Source organism: Aristolochia californica, unplaced genomic scaffold, assembly GCF_029961685.1.
Source record: "Aristolochia californica isolate CCGP_79_NKW_82.1479 unplaced genomic scaffold, dmAriCali1.0.hap1 SCAF_5, whole genome shotgun sequence".
NCBI lineage: Eukaryota > Viridiplantae > Streptophyta > Magnoliopsida > Piperales > Aristolochiaceae > Aristolochia > Aristolochia californica.
The window spans coordinates 43,678,269-43,700,828 of NW_027182214.1; the positions used below are offsets into that span (position 1 = coordinate 43,678,269).

The 22,560-nt window shown below is 38.8% G+C and overlaps 2 protein-coding genes and 1 long non-coding RNA gene across 3 annotated transcripts; 2 read left to right on the forward strand and 1 right to left on the reverse strand.

The window, feature by feature from the left end:
• Positions 1-3,884: 3,884 nt before the first annotated feature.
• Positions 3,885-7,219, reverse strand: LOC137965897 (uncharacterized). The gene is made up of 4 exons (XR_011116161.1): positions 5,541-7,219; positions 5,382-5,460; positions 4,593-4,687; positions 3,885-4,405 (listed from the first exon to the last, which is right to left on the reverse strand). It is a non-coding gene; the product is annotated as an uncharacterized lncRNA (long non-coding RNA).
• A 509-nt stretch (positions 7,220-7,728) lies between these two features.
• LOC137965896 (probable serine/threonine-protein kinase PBL23) lies at positions 7,729-10,429 on the forward strand. Its single transcript, XM_068812276.1, has 7 exons — positions 7,729-7,814; positions 7,898-8,066; positions 8,424-8,623; positions 8,739-8,923; positions 9,000-9,189; positions 9,271-9,662; positions 9,737-10,429. The coding sequence occupies exons 3-7, from the start codon at positions 8,476-8,478 to the stop codon at positions 10,082-10,084; spliced, it is 1,263 nt and encodes a 420-aa protein (XP_068668377.1). The 5' UTR covers positions 7,729-7,814; positions 7,898-8,066; positions 8,424-8,475; the 3' UTR covers positions 10,085-10,429.
• A 1,377-nt stretch (positions 10,430-11,806) lies between these two features.
• On the forward strand, positions 11,807-20,943 carry LOC137965895 (DNA polymerase I A, chloroplastic/mitochondrial-like). The gene is made up of 12 exons (XM_068812275.1): positions 11,807-12,298; positions 13,240-14,101; positions 14,374-14,559; positions 14,649-15,325; positions 15,484-15,943; positions 16,661-16,756; positions 18,135-18,227; positions 18,324-18,518; positions 18,932-19,024; positions 19,847-20,059; positions 20,235-20,324; positions 20,418-20,943. Exons 1-12 carry the CDS (start codon positions 12,159-12,161, stop codon positions 20,577-20,579), a joined length of 3,267 nt encoding a protein of 1,088 aa, XP_068668376.1. The 5' UTR covers positions 11,807-12,158; the 3' UTR covers positions 20,580-20,943.
• Positions 20,944-22,560: the final 1,617 nt, after the last annotated feature.

The following is a 22,560-nucleotide window of genomic DNA, read 5'->3' on the forward strand; positions in this document are numbered from 1 at the left end:
TGAATGACTTTGAAGTTGTTGAAGCCACTTGCCTGGTCAACTTGCTCTCTGATGTGACTTTAAAGAGCTATACCGATACACTCATCTGGACGCCGAACAAACAAGGTATGTTCTTTACAACTTCTGTGTACCATCATATGATTTCGTATCTGCCTCCTCTCATAGAACATCCTGTTGCCTTTGCATGGTCGCTCCCGATTCCTCCTCGAGTTAAGTTCTTCATCTGGACGGTATGTCGTATGAAAATCTTAACTTCTGACGTTGTGCAAAGAAGTGGCACTAATATTCCTAATCTAGAATGCCCATTTTGCAACACATCCCCTGAAACAGTAGATCACACGCTTCTACATTGCGAATATGCTCATAAGATTTGGACCGAATTAACGGACAAAATCGGATTATTATATTGCCCATCGCAAGATTTACATAACACTATCTTAACTTTGGTTAGCTCACATCTTCCAAAATTGGGGAAATTTTTTATCTTTTGCTGTGTTGGGCACATTGCGTGGAATTTATGGAAAGAAAGAAACAATCGTAAATTCAATCAAAAAGCTCTCCCTCGGAATATTCTTTGTGAGCAAATCATTGATCAAGTTAGCTCTTGGGTTCTCCTTTGCAAAGAATTTTGTAAGTTAAAAGCAACAAACATGCGTGAAAATTGGCTAAATGTTGCAGGTATGTCTTTTCCATCGAAGGCCCCTGTAATGGTTGAATGGTCTAAACCTCCTCTTGAACATTTTAAACTAAATTTTGATGGAAGTGTTCTCGGGTGTCCGGGGCCAGCTGGGTTGGCAGAGTAATTCATGATGATCAAGCGAATCTTCTCTTCGCATACGCGGGTCCAATTGGAGTATTTGACTCTACTTGCGAGGAATTGCATGACCTCCTTGGCATCATTGGGAGCTTTTTGATGAAATTTGTAAGTTAATTTCTGTTTTACAATGCACTTGGAAACATGTTCCAAGATATGCTAATCACTTAGCCGATGCTCAAGCGAAAAAAGGCATTACCCTCCAACATCTTGTTGTGGAGGAAATGTCTTTTTAGCTTCAAGGTATGTAATTTTTTCTTCAGTAATATATTCACAGCTCTTCTCAACAAAAAAAAAAAAGCATCCTAAAATGAGGTTTCAAGGACTTTATATAATAAATTAATTTACTTTATTTTTTTATTAATCTAAACAAGTTAAAATTTATCCTAATTTATTAATATAATAATTAAATAAAATAATCTTATAAATTTTAAATATACCAAAGAAATTTTATATAATAAAATACCCTCTTTTAATTATATAAATTATTGTTTTTTAATATTATAATTGATTACTAATTTAAGAGTGAGAATTTAGATATTATAAAATTAAAATTTTGATCAATTATTTGGATATTACAGAATTAATTATTTTTTAATCATTCTATTTTATATATTTAATTAAATAAATAATATTAATTTAATTTAAATTTAAAATTATTCATTAATTTAGAACAAGTTAAAATCGATCCCAATTCAGTCAAATAAAACTATATTATAAAATTTAAATCTATCAATGTAATTTATATAATAAAATACTCTCTTTTTATTTAAATAAATTTGATTTTAATATTATATTTAATTACTATTTTAAGTGTGAAAATTTAGATATTGCGAAAGTAAAATTTTGAATAAGCATTTGGATATTATAAAGTAAACATTTGTTTATTTTTTTAATATTTAATTATATAAATAATCTTATTTTATTTTAAAATAATTATTAATTTAGACAAGTGAAAATCTTTCTTAACTTACTAATAGAAAATTTAAATATAAATTATCTTATAAATTTTAAATCTATTAGAGTATTTTATTAATACCCCCTTTTTTCTTCTTAGATATATTTATATTTTTATTAAAATATTGATTATTTTTAATATTTAAAATTATGTTATCTTACTTAAATATTTTTTCTTCCGGTGCACTAACCTTTCTAAGTAATCATAATTCCCAGGTCTTCGGTACCATAGGTTGGCCGAGGAAAGAAATCGCGAGAGTGTCGGCAGGTGAACTATTCCCATCTTGGGCGAGACAGTGAGATGGAGAAGCAGGTGAAGAAGACGGTATTGATGGTGGGTTTCCTCCTCTTTTTTTCTCTGTCGGGTGTAGGAGCATGGACGGGTGAAATCAACGGAAAAGTCGTCTGCGATGTTTGTGGGGATGCTGCGATAGGTCCTGAAGATCATGCGTTGGAAGGTAATCTGGTCAATTTTTTACTGACCTGTTCATGTTTCCAGGGTTTCATCACTTGCTTGTGCTTTTCGTTTATTATCATGCTTCATTTGGTTTGCTCCCAAAATATATAACTCTCTATTAATCCAGAAAATTAATCAAGTCCTTGTTTGATTTCTCATTTCGACTACGGTGGAGGATAATTTACTGTTGAAATGCTGCTTGGCATCTTACTTTCTGTTGCCTTAATTTTTGTTTCTTAGAATTATTTATGGCAATGTTTGTTCATTGTCGCATCAAGATTAGGTCTTGAAGGCGACCAAAGATATTCTACGTTTTCATTTTGATAGCCTCTGTTTCTTTTTTTCTATCTTTGATCACAGAGCCCCTTGAAATAGTGATTCACGAGTTAATCTAACGGAACATTAACCCATTTCGTTTGGGAATGACCATGATTCGCATCAACTTTTTGATTTTGGTTAGGTCTTGGTGCATGATGGTTTTTAGGGTGCCTTCTCTGAGTACAAATTCATGGTTGCTTTCACCCTGACACCCATTAGCAGCCAGTTGTAAACAAATGCCAGGGATCTACTTGGTTGCCTTCAGGAAGAATCTCTGAGTACAAATTCATGTTTGCTTTCACCCTGACACCCATGAGCAACCAAGTGTAAACAAATGCCAGGGATCTACTTGGGTTGCCTTCAGGAAGAATCTCTGAGTACAAATTCATGGTTGCTTTCACCCTGACACCCATGAGCAACCAGTTGTAAACAAAGGCCAGGGATCTACTTGATTGCCTTCTTATTTCTGCTTTTTCGCACATGATTTTGTTAGATGTCTAACCATGCACAGTGACATAAATCTCTCACCTGAGCTGCACCAAGTAAATCTGCAAAATCCTACTCAACTGATGAAGGAGGTTACTCCCTTATGAAATACAGTGAGAATCGGAGACAGAGATAATCAGCGATAAAATATTTTTTCTAACCTAGCCTATAAAAGCAAAGCCTCACTGTCTTCTTTCCCATGAGTCACCGTTATGGCAACATCCTGGAGCCTGATGTCTGAACCATCACCAAATGGAACTCACCTATATTAGCCAGTATTTAGTGGTGAATAATTTGTACAAGTGAGAACCGCCATTACTGATGAGCTGAGACAAAGATTAAACTGCAAAACATGACTACCATTTTGTCCTTATCTGATGTCACTTACCTCATTGAGGCTGTTCTAGAGAAACTGAGATTTTCACAGGCAGTTCAATTTGAAATTTGGTTGACAGAGGGATATGATAATCAAAATCCAGACATAATTGCAATCGTATGAAGGAACCGGTTTCGGCTAAGGCATTCTTCTGTTATTAATGGTCATTCATTTTTGCCTTTCTGATCCCAATAGCACCTGTTGTAGTCAGACTCGTATTTGCTTATCCTATGCAGGTGCTGAAGTAGCTATTCTCTGCTTAACGAAATCTGGGGAGGTCGTCAATTATCAGGCTTTCACAAACTCAAAGGGGATGTACACAGTCGCCGAAACTATGCCAGAGAGTAACCGGTGGGACGCATGTTTGGCAAGGTCAATCAGCAGCTTTCACGAACACTGTACTCGACTGAGTGGCTCCAACTCAGGAATCAAGTTCAGTTATAATCATCCATCGGGATTTTCTCATACTGTTAGGCCCTTCTTGTATAAGCCAATCAATGTTCCTTTGTACTGCATTTGACTTTATAACTTGTTTGTTTATACAAAGTTATGGGAAGAAGAGTGGGAATAATGCTGCTTGGAATATTATTTTAGTAAAGAATATACAGAAATTGAAGTGTTGAGCATCTTGCTTCTGTGCAACCCTTCTTTTGGGTTTTGCCGGTGTTTTTCAGGTGCTGCACCACCCCATGAACATAACAAGAAGATGAAACCAAGGTCGTTAATCACAATTTGGTTTTACAAAAGCAGACTTAAAAACTCCCTTTCACTGCAAAGGCTTAGCACTGCATTGCTGTCCCCGAACAGATGTAAGTTCCAACCTTGTATCTTTATTGGGTGTTGCTGGCATGGTCTACAACAAATCTTCCACAGATTGTCCTCTAGTTCATGGTTAATAAAATAGCTTCAGAATACAATGACTTGCCACTTGAGGCTGATCTCCATCTGATTGAATTTACTCTGTCCTGCATGCTACACTCCAGAGGCAACCAGCCAGCTGTAAGGTTCAGAATAACTTGTCAGAAATTTTTAGTAAGAGTAGAAACTAATAACTAGGAAGACTTTGGACTGAAGCTCAAATGAGCAACAGCACAGAATTTGTTGTCTGATCCCATTAGCAGATCTGGATTTGTATGACAGTGAATGTAAAGTCATCAGAAGAAATCCAGTTTAAGCCAGCCTACCTCAGGTAGGTGATATATGGCTGTGTTTCTTCTGTGTCTAATTCTGGCTGAAGAAAAGCCAAATCAACTAATATTAACTGGAATAGTGTATTAACCTGCAATTTGAATAAGATCACTGATCATATAAGACCTACGCAGGTACAAACTGTTCCAGCTGATGCTATAATGTTCAGTAATAGCTGTCCAGTGAATTATGCCCAAGCCCAAAGAAGGGGAAAAATAAAGAACTATCAAACCTAAAACAATGAAAGCTGACACAGAGCAGGAGTTGTACAACAAATAAATCCACCTTACTCTTCATATTGTTGCAGTTGTCACACCTAAATACAATGAAAGCTGACACAGAGGAAAAGTTGTACAACCTAATAAATCCACCTTATTCATATCAATGTAGTTGATTATGCAGTAAAAGGGGTCACTTAAACTGTCCCATAATCGGATATTCAAACTGGAAGTTACAGTGACACACAAACAAGTTCGGATTTATGATTCTCAGCATCAACCACTTCTACTATGTTCTTGCCGACTAGCATGTCATGACAGTCAAACTACAAATGTTTTGGTTGTTAATTCTAACAACTCCCCTCAAACAATCAAAAAGTTCTATAAGAGATCACAGCACTCATGGTTCGAGCAGAACATAAGGCAGAAAAAAAAAAAAAAACACAGCACGGAAACGCAAGCAAATATTTTAGTAGACTCTGCAAAAAGATACTAAAACGACTTCAGGTGTAAACCAATAAACATAATCAAGTTTATCCTGACTAGAAGAGGAAAAGTATAGCTTACGATCAAGAGGTGTTCCACCTTCATTGCTCAAATTGCATCTTGGTCAACAAAATCAGACCAACTCTTCCACTAAAATAAACTGCAAAAGTAAAATCAGAACAGCGTGTTCTTGAACATACTAATACAGATTAGTGATTCTTTGAGAAACATGAACCTCACCTCCCAGACTAAACTAGCTGCTCTTTGATAGCAAGCCCCACCAACAAGAACAACAAGCCCAGCTTCACGACCAGAATTTAGAAACAAAAAGAAGTTCAGAAGGCCTTTCGATCAAGTATTCAGCTGCAAACAAAAACTCAAAAGAGTACTCACGGTGCAATAGGTTCTTTTCTACCATAAAAAACAGAGCAAATTAGAACCTTTTCACCAGGAATAAATAGATTCAGCAGTGAGGTAGAAGAGTAAACCAGCTATTTATCCAAATGAAGTTCCGTTTTATCCAGGCAAGTTTTTTGTTTCTTTTGTGAAAAATGATTTCAAATAACTTCATTAGCACAATCTATACAAATTGCACATTCATAAATGCAAACCATGTTGTAGTGTGGGTAAAGTCCATACCCACCCCCACTCCATGGCCCCAGAGATGGCCAAGCCTACAAAAACTGGAAGATATAATTCATTCAGGATCATCCTGCATCGAGATAGTATTTAATAATCAAGAGAAATCTCCAATTTTATTTGGGCCAAACAAGAGTACTATTTTCCTCTCAGTAAGACTGTCCATGAGAGTGGGTGGCCTGGGTGGTTGTTTCAGAATGGCACACTTTATGATGCTAATGGCAAATTGAAATTTTAAAATAAAAAAATCGATCTTATAAAAGAAGACAACTCTTCAGATTATAAAAGAAAATGCAAAACCTTCCATGATTCATTACTGTAGCTGCCCAAACTATAAAAATTTCTAAAAACTACTTAGGGAGGCTGTGAAAACTCAAAAACAGCACATGCTTCAACCATTCGCTATATCCACCCTTCTGAAAAAGAGAAAAGGTTGAAGGAGGCAGACCAGAAACCAATCGACTAATTGAAATCAAGTTCGGCAAGTTCCGTACCCGTAACAGGTCGCACAACATTCGACTCCTTCCTCTCAGCACCAATCTCCGCATTCGGTCCAAATCCTACCCTGAAAGGAAAATTTTCCCTTTCGAAACAAACCCAATGACTCTGGTTTCCCGAAAACGAACTCCACGCGCCAATTAAAAAGGCGTCGCGAATGGCAAGAGATTGTAAACGGGAGAAGACAAGTGGCCCGGAGTCCGGAACCCACTTGGTTGAAGGAGAGAATATCCTCAAACGAAACGAAGTGAGACAATGATCTGTAGCAAAAGGTATCTGCAAACAGTGGCAAACAATGGGAATTGTAGCTTAGTTTAACCGAACTACCAGATCCTCGAATTATTTTTCTTCTGTTCCTCATGATACTCCTCAGAGAACTGAAAACGGCCATTAATGGCAAAACCAAGAAGAAACAGGATAAAGAAATACGAGTGGAAGCTGTTAGGATTTTAAAAGGGTTTAGGAGATTTTCCGAAGACGCAAAAAGACAAAAAAGAAATGGGTCCCCAATTTGTACAGAAGACACAGTTTAAGAGCGATTAACAGTCCACGACCATAAAAATGTAATCGACAGCTCTTCCCATCTGCAGATGATCATCACAGGAAGTGATACAATCTCACCGCTAACAATTCTAACTAATATCCTGACGATGTTTCCTCTGAGATGCCGGAGGCCCTTTCACCTCGTTGATTTACACTGCGGTGCTGGATTCTCAACCTTTTCACCTGAATCAATTGGAAAAGATAGAAAAAGGGATCTCCTTCGCGGTCTCAGGGAGCATCGTTTTGGAAATCCCAAGCGGCTCGGCACCTTCGTTTGTGGAAGAAGCAGATGCATTGCAGAGGATACCGAAGGCAAGATTGGTGAGGACGAGGCGATACAAAAGTGGGCCCACGAGGGTTTTTTTTCTTTTTTTCTTTTCCGTCTTTTCCGTTTTGCACTCGGCGTTTGCACCACTGTGTTCCAACTCACCGAGTCTTCGACTCGCGATTCGAGCGAGTCGGATTGGATTTTGATTTTCCTACCAAATCTTAGCGCTTACCCATGGCACTCCGTACGACCCATCAAAGCAGATCTACGGCCTAATTGAATGATAATTAAACCTGAAAAACAATTTAAACCCATCTAACGGATAAGATAAAACACGCGGTTTTAGGTGGGACCTAATGTTTAATTTCCCGCGTTGTCCCTTCGCCATCCACGTAAGCGGGTAACTAGTCCGGAATCTGTTTTCCTGGAAAGTAATAAGGTAAAGGGGGTGGGGGGAGGTGGGAGCCTCAGCACCAAAATCTCCCGAGTTTTGCTCCTCGCCTCTGCTTCAGCCATTCTTCTCTCTCGCTCAGAGATATGTCTCCTTAATTGGAGGGACTTCGTCGGTCAGGATTTCAGTTTTCTCGTCTGCTTTATCGTATTTTTCTACTGTCATTGCGAGGTCATTCTTCGTGAATTGTCTTTGCAGAGACGTTCACCGGAGGAAGAAGAAGGTAACGCTTGGAAAGTTTTCAGAGGCCAGATGCGTCGTCTCTTCTTTGAGCTGTAGAGAGGACGCCGTTGTGGACTGTCTTTGATAGCAGCAACGAAGACGGCTGCTATCAAAGTCGATTTCTTTTAGTCGTAGACGGTGGGAGGTGAGTAAGAGTTTTCATCCTGAATTGAGACGGTTCCGTAGTTTTAATTCTCAAAATCTCTGTGAATTTTTATTTTGTTCTTTTAGTTTGTTTTTTCCTTTCTTTTGTTTCTTTTTCAAGATCTTCGAGTAAATTCAAATGAAAGATCAATTCACAGCAGCTATGCTTTTTCCCTGAAGACGAGGAAGAAATCACGAATTCTTTCGCGGGAGGCGAGCTTTAACATTGCGAATTATATGATCATATATCACCCTCTCTTACTAGCTGTCTTGATGTGTGATACGTCGCAGCGTCATTCCGAAGGCGAAGACATCGGACTACCTGCAACGGTTTCTCATGCTTCTGTTTGTGATTCAGGGGACGCTGATTCTGAGGAAATTTTGGCGACAGGAGGAAAGGAGAGAGGGAGATGAAGTGTTTACCGTGTTGTAGTACAGATGACAATCCGAAGTCATCCCCATCTAGGAAGTCATCCAGGAAAACATCAAGGAAAAGCCAAGATCAGAAAGACGGCTTTAATTTGACTTCCTTTATCGATCGTCTCTCCTTGAAGACTGGTAAGTTGGGAGAAAATTTTTACTATTTCCCCCTATCTACAGAATATGAGACTCTGTTTGATATGATCACCAATCTCGTCATGGATTATCCACCCTTCTACGTATCTGTGTGCAGATAGCAGCAAACAGAGGGCCATAGCAGAGGAACTTTCGCGCATTGGCTGCGACGGAAGTACAACTGCCAAGGCTTTTGCATTTCGTGAGTTAGCAAGTGCGACTAAGAATTTTAAAAGTGATTGTCTACTGGGTGAAGGTGGATTTGGAAGAGTCTACAAGGGGCACCTTGAGAAAACAAATCAGGTATGTAGTTTTCTATTGCTGTAATTCTCTTTTGCTGCATTTTTCTCAAACAGCGTTTTCGATTTGCAAAACCCAGGTAGTGGCTGTTAAGCAGCTAGATAGGAACGGACTGCAGGGGAACAGAGAATTTCTGGTGGAAGTTTTGATGTTGAGCCTGCTTCATCACCCCAATCTTGTGAATTTGATTGGGTACTGTGCTGATGGTGATCAAAGGATTTTAGTTTACGAGTACATGCCATTGGGCTCTTTGGAGGATCATCTTCTCGGTACAACTTCAGAAACAATCTTGATACAAAAATCTTAATCCTTAAATCAGAGATTATAACGCTTTCACTACGTTTTTGCAGATTTGCCGCCGACTAAGAAGCCCCTGGACTGGAATACACGGATGAAAATCGCCGGAGGTGCAGCTAAGGGTCTAGAGTACTTGCATGAAAAGGCCAGCCCGCCGGTAATCTATCGGGATTTTAAAGCATCAAATATATTGTTAGATGAAAACTATAATCCGAAACTTTCTGATTTTGGGCTGGCAAAGCTTGGTCCTACTGGTGATAAAACCCATGTCTCCACCAGAGTGATGGGAACATATGGTTACTGCGCGCCGGAGTATGCCATGACAGGCCAATTAACAACAGCTTCAGATGTGTATAGTTTCGGTGTTGTGTTTCTAGAAATTATCACTGGTCGAAGAGCCATCGACAACTCGAAGCCTACATGCGAGCAGAACCTTGTTACTTGGGTACGTGCTCGACTTTTCTTCTGTTCATCTCCTGTTTTCCTTCTTGATGCGAACCTTTTCGTGATCAAATGCAGGCTCAACCACTCTTCAAAGATAGGAAGAAATTCACACAAATGGCCGACCCGGCCCTTAACGATGAGTATCCTGTGAAGGGGCTCTATCAGGCTCTGGCTGTTGCAGCCATGTGTCTCCAAGAGGAAGCACTCACTCGACCATTGATAAGCGATGTCGTAACTGCTCTTGAGTACCTGGCTGTGAAAGATGACCCAGAGGGTGCATCCAAATTCCTATCTCGTAGTTCGACAGATGGGAATTTCGACTGTAGTGATAGTGATCTAGAGATTGATGATAGACCTCAGTCGGAATCAAACGGAAATAGAAAGAACAGCTCTTCTCGCGTGGAAGAAGATAAAGAATCGTAGCAGAATGGGCGGGCCAAACAGGGAAATCACATTATCAAGTGGATCAGGGTAAGTAGCAGAACATGAGGTGTTCCTCAGAGCAGAGTAGAGATAACATTTAATGGCTGCTCTTCTGTTCGGAGCCAAGTTGTTGTGAATTCGATCTATATATTGTCCAGCTTGATTGGAGCTCCATTCATCAAAGGACATTGGCTGCTGTTCAGAGCCCTCAATCGTTGCGAAACAACAAACTTCGATTCCATGTTAGTTTAGAAAATGATGTTGCAGAGGCAAAGAGCTACTCCTGTTGGTTTTAAAATAGTGAATACAAACTTGAATCTGTGATATAAAAAATCTTGATCAACCAATCAGTATGATGTTCTTGGATACTGTGTTTACTTTGAGCTTGGACAATATCGACAACAAGAAGTGGAAAGAAGAGTATGCAATCAAATATCAAGCAAGTCTACTCTGGAAGGTGATCGATCTAAAAGAACCCAGTAAAGTTTACATCTAAAGAGTTACGTTTAAGATCACTTAGAATGCAGCTGAGCTCTCAAATGGATCTTGTTAGTGCCTAGCCAAATGTTTCCAACAGACCGGTCTAAAAAACCGGCCCTGAGTTAGAAGCACTGACTTTCCTCTCTGCTTGCAAGCAATAAGAATAACTTATGAGACTAAATTCACTGAGCTCTCAAATCGATCTTGTTAGTGTCTAGCCAAATGTTCTCAACATACCGGTCTAAAAAACCGGCCCTAAGTTAGAAGCATTGACTTTCCTCTCTGCTTGCAAGCAATAAGAATAACTTATGAGACTAAATTCACTGAGCTCTCGAATGGATCCTGTTAGTGCTTAGCCAAATGTTCCCAACAGACCGGTCTACAAAAACCAGCCCGGTCTGTTGGGAACATTTGGCTAGGCTCTAACAAATGGTATCAGAGTTGGGCGCCAAGTTCGGCGTTCGAATCCTCGGACCAGCAAATGGGGGGGATTAGGAACGTGAATTGTTGGTGACAGATTTTCGGGGGGTACACTAGCTTTTCAGGAAGTTCCTATCGGTGGGGACGAACACAAGGGAAGTCCTCGACATTGATGCGTTTCAAAAGTTTGTCCTCAGGTCCGAATACATGATTCATAGAAGGAGGAAATATGTGAGGACGAACACGAGGGAAATCCTCCTCTTTGGTATCATAACCCCTAGTTAATCATTTATATCTTCTTACAGATCTTCTTCAAACCCTGCAACGTCCACAATAACCTCTATTGGTTCCCCTCCCTTTCATTAATTATGCATAATACACATGCAATAACAGTTTTCAATTGAATCTTTTATAGAAATGGGACTACTTAATATAAAATTACAATGCTTGTAGCAGAATGGGATTACCTTCTTTGTGACATGATTAATGGTGTCTCATATTCCTTTAACAACAAAAAGGTTTAAGCCTTGGATGATATGGCCAATTCCGTAAGATATCACGAGGCTAAAGATGGGCAATGAGTCAACATTCAAACGGTTATCCAATTGTCAAACGGACTCGGATTCGGACTCGGGTCCAAACTCTTTACCAGGAAGTCAACTAGGTTGAGTTGATTTTAAAGAGTCGGCCCGAGTTCGCTCGATTCTCGATCCAATTTCAGTGGTCCGATTTACGGAGTCTTAACAGCATCCATGGCAGTCTCCGTTATTTGTCTCATCAGGCGAGGATCTTTTCTTAGAGAGAAGGCCAGCTATTTCGTGTTCCGCCGGTGATAGAAGAAATAGAACTGTACGTTACCAAAAACCCTTGTTTCCCTCGTTTTCTTCTTCTCGAAAGGGGTTTAGGCTTCGGGTTCTCCTCGCTCTGCGTTTTTTCAAATGCTCTCGACCAAGACGTGCTCGATACTTACAGTAACTCCTCCGGACATCTGTGTTCATGAGAGTGCCGGTGTTGCTCTGTTTCTTCTTTTGAGACTTCACCTACTACAGTTGTGACTCGCTGCACCGAGGACTTCTCTTTGGTGTTAGGGGTTGTATACTTGGGGAGTTGCGCTGCTCTTTGCAAGACGGCGACAAGTAGTACCACTTCGAGGCTGGGGGGAGCTGCTAAGGCAATGGCTGTTGTCGGGGTTTCTTCTCAAGGAGTCGCTCCTTTTAAGACTTCCGTCCATCCTCTGTGGTTTTCTGCTTCCTTTCGCCGGCGCTCTTCGGCAGCCGCTCGTTCTTATGTTACTTGTACTGGAGGTTCTGAGAGGTTCGATTTCATTTGTTCTTTGTTCTTTGTTTTTGTTTTTCTTCTCTGTCATAGTATTCATTCATATGCTTTTTCGGGTGTTTTTGTGTGGCACTTCTTCATTTATGTTTTTTTAGATGAACTAGGTGATTTTCCTTCTATTTGTGGTTTATTCTCCTTTAATCTTTTTTTCAATGTTTAATTTCATTTGAGTTTGGTGGGGGACTGCTTGGACTTTGATTCTTAGTTGAGTGTGTGGATTTCATTATTTAAGATGGGGAACCGAATTATGCGGGAAAGTTGTAGGTACTCTCTGAAATTGGCATGAGATCTTAGCGTGTGTATTTGAGGAGTTATCCTCGGTCAAGCTGTTTTTCCTTTAATTGCATGCTCTATCTTTGCCAAAATTTATGTGGACGAGCCCATACGATGTTAAAAATTGAAACTTACTAGTTTTTGTTGTCTGAAAAAGAGAATTCAAGAAATAAATGTATCAAATGCGAAGAGAGACTGAGAGCATCTCATCTTTGGCATTGGTCGTTGTTCTAGTATGAAATGGTTAATGTTCCAAATAGGCACCCCAAGGTTTGACATTCAATTCATATGGGGATAAATTTATTTTTTTCAAGCCTACCTTGATGGTGACTTCACACCAGTAAACAAGGTGTTGTAATCTTCTGAACTAAAACACTGAACAAGAGCTTGATCTTGGTCACCATAGACAGCTTGTAATTATCAGTATGTAGGCCTCTCAAATTTTGGTGTCGCAATCTTTTGGCTGCTAAACCATGATGGCATCCTCATTAGGGTAAATTATGTCTTGCTATGTAGTGTTGTTTGGGGCCTCAATTTTGAAGGTATATTATGTTCTGCTTGCCTTCACTTGTTCAACATTTTTTCTTTTGTATACAAGGATGATTTTTTGTTTCTAATTTTTTTCATTTTTTCAAATTTTATTACAGGCTGGAAAGCTGTTCGCTGCAGAACCCAGATAAACCACCAGATGTTGCAACTTTCCCTCCATTTAAATTCGGATCACATTCAGCTACATTAAATAAGCCAATTTTCCTGGACTTGGAACCTCATTTTCAAAGGCTGAGATGTCCATCCGCACATGTGTCACCCAGCTACGAGAAACATTCTGGTTCCAGGAAATTTCTACGACCGGATCTCCGCAGCTTGCAGAATGTACATCAAGAAAATATTTCAAAACGATACCTTGATGAGCAACTGCCAACAAGGGATGTTATTCCACGTTTTAACACCAGTAAATCCAGAAGTGCTACTGGGACGGCAAATATAGAAGTGAATTATGCTTGTGGTCCTTCTGGATGGCAAGAGGAAACCAAAAGATTGAAGGCTGTTAAGCTTAAGCAGCATGTACGTTGCTTTCCAGTCAAAGCAGCGAAGCCTGAGATCCTCGAAGATGAACGCACATTAACTGATGCTACACAAGATAGAAATTGTAATGAAGAAAGGAACCTTTCAAGAGCTTCTCAAAGCTTATTTAGCGGAGTGTATGTTGATAATAATAAATGGGATTCATTGCCAGGATCTGGAAGTGATGGAAGAGGTGGTTCAGTTTATATAACTCCAATAGAGAGTGCTGCATCTGATGCCACATCACCTATAAATGCTTCTGTTGAAACCCACATTCAGAAAAGAGATCCCCCCAAAAGAAGTGAAGTCCATTCTTCTGATCCTCGTGAGAATCTTGTTAGCATCTATGACAAAGTTTTCATTGTTGACACTGTTTCAGCAGCAAGAAGAGTTGTGAACAAGCTGAAGCAGTACAAGCATCTTATCCATGCATGTGATACAGAGGTATGATTTATTATTGGATAACTGGTAAAAGTTTGTGTATGTTCATTCTGTTATAATTGTAGCTAATCTATCAGCCTTTTGCTGACATTAATTGGCCTGAATATTTTCTGGTTGGTATTATTCAAAGTTGGGTTGGTATTATTCAAAGTTGGTTCTTACCTGTGAGATATTGAATCACCTGGAAGTCATTGCTTGTGCTGCGAATCATCTTCTCGATCTTCAAATGACAAAAAAGAAAATCATCTCCTTATGTGATAACAGTCTTGCTACAGGTAGCTAAGATTGATGTGAAGGATGAGACTCCAGTTGATCATGGAGAAGTCATATGTTTCAGTATTTATTCTGGACCGGATGCAGATTTCGATGGAAAGTCTTGCATATGGGTTGATGTGCTGGATGGTGGTAGGGATGTCTTGATGGAATTTGCTTCTTTCTTTGAGGATCCATCAATCAGAAAGGTAAAGCTATTATTTGAATAGTTTAAATGATAGTTATCTAAGGAGCCAATGATATCATTATGAACAGATGGTTTGAATGGTTATTGTAGGTTTGGCACAATTATAGTTTTGACTGCCATGTTTTAGAGAATTATGGGATCAAAGTGTCTGGTTTTCATGCGGATACATTGCATCTTGCACGGCTATGGGATTCTTCCAGACGTGCCAATGGTGGTTACTCTCTTGAAGCACTTACAGGAAACCTGAAAGTCATGTCCGACAGGCAGAAAAAGGATGACGATGGACTGATTTTAGGGAAAATATCAATGAAGTCCATATTTGGAAAGAAAAAAGTTAAGAAAGATGGTTCTGAGGGTAAGCTCATTGCTATTGCTCCAGTTGAGGAGCTTCAGAGAGAAGAGCGAGTCCCTTGGATTTGTTACTCTGCCTTTGATTCAATTAGTACATTAAAGCTTTATGAGAGCCTGAAAGTGAAGTTAAAGGATATGAATTGGGTTCTTGATGGAGTAGCATTAGGCTCTATGTACGACTTCTATGAAAAGTACTGGCGTCCATTTGGGGAGCTTTTGGTTAAAATGGAGACTGAAGGAATGCTTGTTGACCGTGCCCACCTTGCTGAGATAGAGAAAGTGGCTACAGTAGAACAGAAAATAGCAGCTGAGAAATTTCGTAAGTGGGCTTCCAAGTACTGCCCACATGCTATCTATATGAATGTTGGAAGTGATACTCAATTACGGCAACTTTTTTTTGGTGGAACTGCAAATAGGTGCAAATCTTCACTGTACAAATTGCTCGAATAAAATTTTTAGTATTCAATTTGATCTCTCTATATTTTTGTGAGCTTTAATTTTTGTTGCTTGATGTTCCTTCTTCTTATCTTGTGTTCATGAATATGATTTCTGTATATCTTGCATTTTTTTACAGGAAAGACCCTAATGAGAGTGTACCAGAAATAAAAAACTTCAAGGTGCCAAATATTGATAAAGTAATTGAAGAGGGCAAGAAGGTGCCTCTGAAATATCGCACTATTAGTCTTTGTAAAATTGGTAATGAGATCCAAACAGAAATGTTTACACCAACAGGGTGGCCTTCACTTAGTGGGGATGCCTTAAAGGCAATGGCTGGAAAAATATCTGCTGATCTATGTATTGTGGATGGCACAGATGAAACAGATGAAATTCCATCTGAGATTGTATTGGATAAAAATAGGGAAACTGGAAACAATATGACACGTTCAGATGATGTTGACACATCTGCTTATGGTTCAGCTTATCGGGCATTTGGTGAGGGTGAAGGGGGGAGGGAGGCTTGCCATGCTATTGCTGCTTTATGTGAAGTTTGCTCTATTGACTCCTTGATTTCGAATTTCATTCTTCCCTTGCAGGTAGCTTCCTTTTTAAGCTGTAGGCTTTGTGTTCTACTTTTGCTGACATGTGAACAGAGTGAGAGAGTGTATCGGTGGGTAAGAGCCCCATAGTTTTATGCCTTGTTATATACTCTATTCCTCAGCCCAGTTGTTGGGGTGTGCTTGGGGTTGTTAGTGCAACTAACTTAGTGGGTAAATGGTTCTATATTTGATTAGTGGGCCAGAATTTTGTCTCATGGTTTTTGACGATCCTGGACTTATATCTTGAGGTAGTGTTCTTGTTTTGGTTAGTTATATTGAAAGGATATGGCCCAGTTCAAAATGGAGTTACAGCAAATCCAAGCTCGTGTCTATTTATGTTCTGTGGTCATGTTCTTCATATCTCAGGCCATGTTGTCAGTTTAGCCTTGACAAGGGGAGAGTATTGGTTGGTAAAAGCACAACTGGTCTCTGACCTGTAGGCATGGTCCTGTCCACCATAGGCTAGCATGAGAGGGTTGTATGTGGTGAATAGTCTTACTTCAGGTTTGACCAGGGATAATCCCGGATTTCTATGAATTCAGAACAAACTGGCAAACTTCAGTCAATCATTTTAGGATGTGCCAGCCCTACTTCAAAAGATATGTAAATTAATTTCATGTACTTTATGTCCATATCATATCCACGATATCTGGAGATGTTTTACTTCTATCATTTTAGGTGGTTGTTGATGCTTCTGAATTTTCTGAACTGCAGGGCAGCCATATATCAGGTAAGCAAGGACGCATTCACTGTTCACTAAATATCAATACTGAGACTGGACGGTTATCCGCAAGGAGACCAAATTTGCAGGTCTATTATTTATTTACTTTAGTCATTTCCTTTTTTCCAGAAATACAATTTTTTTTTTTTTTTTTTTTTTTTAGTGAATGCCAAGATTTTTGTTGTGTTTTGAGAAGAATGATCCTATGGAGGAGAAAGAGAAAAAAAGGGCCTGAAAAATGAAAATAATAATAAAGAAGACAGCTAATAAAAAAATGGCCCATGGGAGGCCCTTGAGCTGCATTCCTAGTTAAGCTTTATTCAGCCCTTTGGAAGATTTTTCACTGATGACACACCTAGCGTAAGAGTCTATTGAGCAAGCCATCTTTTTTCCAATTACACCTAATTACTGGTCTAGGGAACTATTGAAACTTATGAAGCTTGCTTGTGCAGAAGAGAGTATGGTGACTGACTCTTTCTATAACACCTCTTTTGAATCTACTGAGATTCTATTCCTTCTGTGTCTCTCATTTATCTGATAAAGCGTGCCACTAGGAGCTGCTGTGAAAATATTCCAGGTTTTGGCAGTGACTAAATGATGAGTTATAGTTTTCACTAAGTCATAAAGTTAATGATTTAGCTTACTAACAAAATCTGTTATGTCTATTGCTATAACTATAACTGTTTATTTTATTAGATGAGCTCCGGCAATGTTAAATTCATTTTCATTGAAACCTGGATCAGACTAGGTGCACTGGCCTTTCTTGTTTTTGGTCTATCTGGTTCTCCAACATTTTTTAAACATGATATAAAGTTGGTTCCAAATCCATCCCTAGATGACTAGCCCAAGTTATGAGGCTTCTTCCCAACTAATAGCCTATGACATTAACCTATGTGGGAGAGATCAGATTTGCTAGCACATGTACTAGCAGTGGGGCTGGTGCCCTCCAATCACAAGATAAAGATGAATGACACTCATTTAAATGGACAAATAGGTCCCCTTCATCCTCTCAATATGATTGGAGGGTACCAGCCCAATGCACACATATATCTATCGACTGTTATGATAACTATGTGAGATTACTCCCACTAACACTTCCCCTACGTTTAGGTTTAAAATGTGAACAACACAAATAAGGCACAAACTGGGCCAATAAGGTAGACATTTTGCTCCAGTGCCATCTTAAAAGTTGGGTCCAAGTCCATTAAAAAATGACTAGCTTTAGTTAGGAGGCTTTTTCCCCAGCTAATAACCATATGACTTTTCCCTATATTAACACTTGTTAGATTATTTCCGCTGGTAATTCTGTAGTGAACATTACTTGAGGTTGATAAAAGAACTATGAAGGAGACAAGTATTACCTTTCTGGAACTTGAGAAGTCACTGAGGGAAATGGTTTACAGTTCCTTATTAATTGAGAAAAGAAAAGTTCAGACTTTGAATGTTTTTCCCTTTTGCTCTAATCAGAATCAACCTGCTCTAGAGAAGGACAGATATAAGATCCGAAAGGCTTTTGTCGCTGCACCTGGGAATTCCCTTATCGTTGCTGATTATGGGCAGGTTTGTGTGTGCTTTGATCCATCAATTTCAATTTATGCCACTGGAATTTGATACTGTCTCGGTGATAGCTTGTCTGAAAGTAATTCCTCTTTGTAGTTGGAGCTGAGGATCCTAGCACATCTGGCTAACTGTAAGAGCATGTTAGAAGCCTTTAAAGCTGGTGGTGATTTTCATTCTCGCACTGCTATGAATATGTATCCTCATATACGGGAGGCAGTAGAGAAAAAAAGAGTACTGCTGGAATGGTACCCTCAGCCTGGAGAAGAGAAGCCTCCAGTTCCACTGTTGAAGGTAAGAACCAGGAAAATTTTACAGCTTACTTGTGTTTTTTTGTCTGTTATTTTTTGTATCTTATTCTGGGATGTAATCTCTCCTCTTTAGGAGCTTCTTTAATGGAATCTTATTTTGTAAAAAAAAAATAGTTACTGAACAGTGATTTTGAAGTTTGTTTTTTTGCATTTATAAATTGAAGGAAACTGGGATCAACTGTTGAGTAGAAAGGCATCTCCCTCTGTTTTGATTTAATTTAATTTTAATGTTCTGGAGTGAAACCTCATCCAAATTGCAGTGACCGATTTACAGCAACTTGGTTTCATTCATTTTGTCTAGTTAAAGTGTCTAGTTAAAGTATCAACTGAATATAGATGTTCAGTGTTGTAGCTTCGAGTAACTTGGATTTTTCTCTTTTGCCATGTCCATTTCAGGATGCATTTGCCTCTGAAAGGAGAAAAGCAAAAATGCTGAACTTTTCTATTGCATATGGAAAAACTCCTGTTGGCCTCTCCCGAGATTGGAAGGTATGGTTTCTCAATTAAAGTAAACCATTTCATAAATATTTATAAGGTTATTAGATACATATGGATGTGTGGCTGGTAGTGTTGATATGTCTTGGATTTGCATACAGCATGAAAGGAAGTAGTTAGTTTTTGCATCCTTTGATTTTACTTGTCAGGTTCTTTATACAAAATCAAACACATAATAGACACAGATGGATGTGTGGCTGGTAGTGTTGATATTTCTTGGATTTGCATATAACATGAAAGGAATTAGTTCATTTTTGCATCGTTTGATTTTACTTGTCAGGTTCTTTATACAAAATCAAACACATTATATTTGGTTAGTCTTTCTTCTTCTACGCTTTCAAACTAGAAAATGTCAAATTCCTTCTCGGAATACTAATGCACAATTATGCACCTATGCCCAGTTGCACGCGGAGTGAGAAATCTCATGGATGTGACTCTTCGGAAAGTAATAGCATGAGTATCCTTGATTATTGCTTGTGTCTGGATGCAATTGGTCATGTGACAGATTAGCAGGGGCTTCTTATATTATATCCTTCTATGTGAGAAAAATCTAATTGAAGCTATGTTGGCTACATTTCGAGTCATATGACCATGAAGAAAGTATCCTGTTTCTGGAGAGTTGGGGTTTTGAACACTATATATCTTTTCATAAATGTTAGATATGCTGAATTATCTGGCTGATTTACCAAGAAGCCCGCTTCATTTCAGTGTCATGTCAATTGTACATTTAGCATATCATTCCAATACAGCATTATAATATTCTAGTTCATAAGACCGATGGTGAGGTCACTCTCGACCCTCTTCTCCCTTGTTCAGGTTTCTGTTAAAGAGGCAAAGAAAACGGTAGATCTTTGGTACAGAGAAAGACAAGAAGTTTTAAGATGGCAAGAAGAGCGTAAAAAGGAAGCAGAAGCAAAGCAGTGTGTGCATACTCTACTGGGACGGGCTCGCCGTTTCCCTTCGATGACCCATGCTAGTAATCCGCAGAAGGGCCATATTGAAAGAGCTGCTATCAACACCCCAGTGCAGGTGCCAATCTTTCTGAAACGCCATTCTAGTAGTATTTCTGCAACTCATAACAGATGAAATGTGCTTCTGTGAATAGATTTCTCTTGCATTTATAATGTAAATTCAGTGATATCAAATTGCTTAAAGTTATCGACTTATCTGGCGAATTTTTTGCTCTTTCTTTGGACTTTTGAAGGGTAGTGCTGCTGATGTTGCCATGTGTGCGATGCTCGAAATATCCAAAAATGCTCGCCTTAAGGAGCTGGGGTGGAGATTACTATTGCAGGTTTAGTAGATTACTATCCAGAAATGACTGAATTGCTTTCCAAATGAAATTTGGAGTTGTATGAAAATGAAAAAAAGTCGCTGGTGAAAACAGGTGCACGATGAAGTCATATTGGAAGGACCATCAGAGTCAGCAGAGATTGCAAAAGCCATTGTTGTTGAGTGCATGTCAAAACCTTTCAATGGAACTAATTTCCTAAAGGTTGATCTTGCCGTTGATGCCAAGTGTGCTCAGAACTGGTATGCAGCCAAGTAAAAGTAATGGTTGGAATTGTAAGAGAGAAGCAATGCATCTCTGTTGTTACCGACCTGCAGTTTGGGGTTCAGTTAATCATTAAGGTGCTGAGAGTGGCTCCGCCATGGTTCGTGGGAGTTTTTGTACCAGGTTGATCTTATGGAGTTTGGACTGTGTTCAGCATAAGAAAACCTTGTCTGCCTGCTTCATGATCAATTTGCTGGTTCCCAGAAAGATGGAATAGCGCCACAGAACAGCCTTCGGTTTGATGTGTATATATATATATATATGAATTATGTAAGCATTATATGTCTTTGAATGGTACTGGATTTAGAAAACATAAATGCAAGATTTATATCGAGCAAACATTTTTGTCATTTTTTAAACCAATCTAAGAAATATTTTTTATAAAAAAGATAAATATATTTTGGACTCTTTTCTCATGCCACGCGTCAGTGGACGGACGCCACCTCACGTGGTTTTCTCTAGGCCCTTTTCTGGGTCCCCCGAGTTTCCTGACTGGGTGAGTAAATTACCCTAAGGGGGGGTTAGTGCACATGACTCAGGACATGATCTTCATGCGCATTATGCAGTTTATGTCCTGGTGTTGTTAGGGGGCGCCGAAATTCATGTCATGTACATGAATATACATGAATCACGAGTTCATGTCTCAAGAGTAACGGGCGAAAAGTGTTTTCCGCCCGATTTTGAGAATCATCTATATGATTCTCGCGCGGGCTCTCTCTCGGCGAGCGGGGCTGTCTCTCGGGGGGCTCTCTGCCGCACACCCTCTCTGCCGTTTCATTTCCACAGCCCTCTCTCGTTCCGGAGCCCTCTCTCGGTGTTGCCGCAGCCCACTTTCGTTCCGCAACCGTCTCTCGTTCCCGCAGCCCTCTCTCGGTGTTGCCGCAACCCTCTCTCGTTCCGTCGCCGGCCGTCGCCATCGTCGTTGCCCGCCGTCGTCGCCATCGTCGTTGCCCGCCGTCGTCGTTGGCCGTCGTCGTCGCCTACTAGCCCGTCCCCATCGCCATCGTCGTTGCCCTTTGGCTCGCAGCTGAGGAAGACGACGATGGTTTAATTATTTTTATTTATAAATAATTATTTTTATTTTTAATTAATTATTTTTTATTTATAATTAATTATTTTTATTTATAATTAATTATTTTTATTTATAATTAATTATTTTTATTTATAATTAATTATTTTTATTTATTTAATATATTTATTTTACAGTTACTATATTAAAATAGTGATTTAATAGTCATAATTAAAATATTGTTAAAATAAATATTTGATAAATTATTTTTGGCATAATTATCCGATTGCTATAGTTAATTAAACCAATAGTTTTAAATTTTGTGATAATATATTAATAATGAATAATACATAAAATATATTATGTACAAATATATAGTGTGTTAAAGTTATGATTAGATCATTTTTTTCTCTTAAATTATTCATTTTTAGGTTAAAGTATATCATATGTTATTAATAAATTAATAACTCAATGTATTACTTTCGTTTTTGTTATTTATAATGTTATTTATTTATTATTTGTAATTAATCATGTAGTTATTTCATTGGCTCATGTAATTACAATATTAATGTATAATAAAATATCTAATTCAATTAATAAATATATTAGTATATTTAATTATACATTAAATAATTTATTCGTGTAGTAATAATGGTTGTTTTACCTAATTTGGGGTTTAAGGATTATGTTGTAATTAAGTGCACTGTAAAGGTTTAGAAATTCTCTTGTTTTTTATGTTTTTCTCATGTTGGGGCACTAACACTGGAAATTGTTTTCCAGTGCACATGAAGTCGTCAACACTAACACAAATTCTTACCTGATCTTCATGTACATGACATGACATGATCTTCATGTTGGACATGACTTGATCTTCCACTTTGGGGCACTAACCCCCCCTAAAGAAAACCACCCACCCTCGTTTACAGTGACAGCTGTATTTCTTCAGCGTGGGCCCACCACTGGACC

Bases quoted from the DNA above. Each gene is read 5' to 3' on its own strand.
- LOC137965896 (XM_068812276.1), top strand. From the start codon at position 8,476: ATGAAGTGTTTACCGTGTTGTAGTACAGATGACAATCCGAAGTCATCC. The intron at 8,924-8,999 runs GTATGTAGTTTT...TGCAAAACCCAG, and splicing joins ACCTTGAGAAAACAAATCAG to GTAGTGGCTGTTAAGCAGCT. The intron at 9,190-9,270 runs GTACAACTTCAG...ACGTTTTTGCAG, and splicing joins TTTGGAGGATCATCTTCTCG to ATTTGCCGCCGACTAAGAAG.
- LOC137965895 (XM_068812275.1), top strand. From the start codon at position 12,159: ATGGCTGTTGTCGGGGTTTCTTCTCAAGGAGTCGCTCCTTTTAAGACT. The intron at 14,560-14,648 runs GTAAAGCTATTA...TGGTTATTGTAG, and splicing joins AGGATCCATCAATCAGAAAG to GTTTGGCACAATTATAGTTT. The intron at 20,325-20,417 runs GTTTAGTAGATT...TGGTGAAAACAG, and splicing joins GGTGGAGATTACTATTGCAG to GTGCACGATGAAGTCATATT.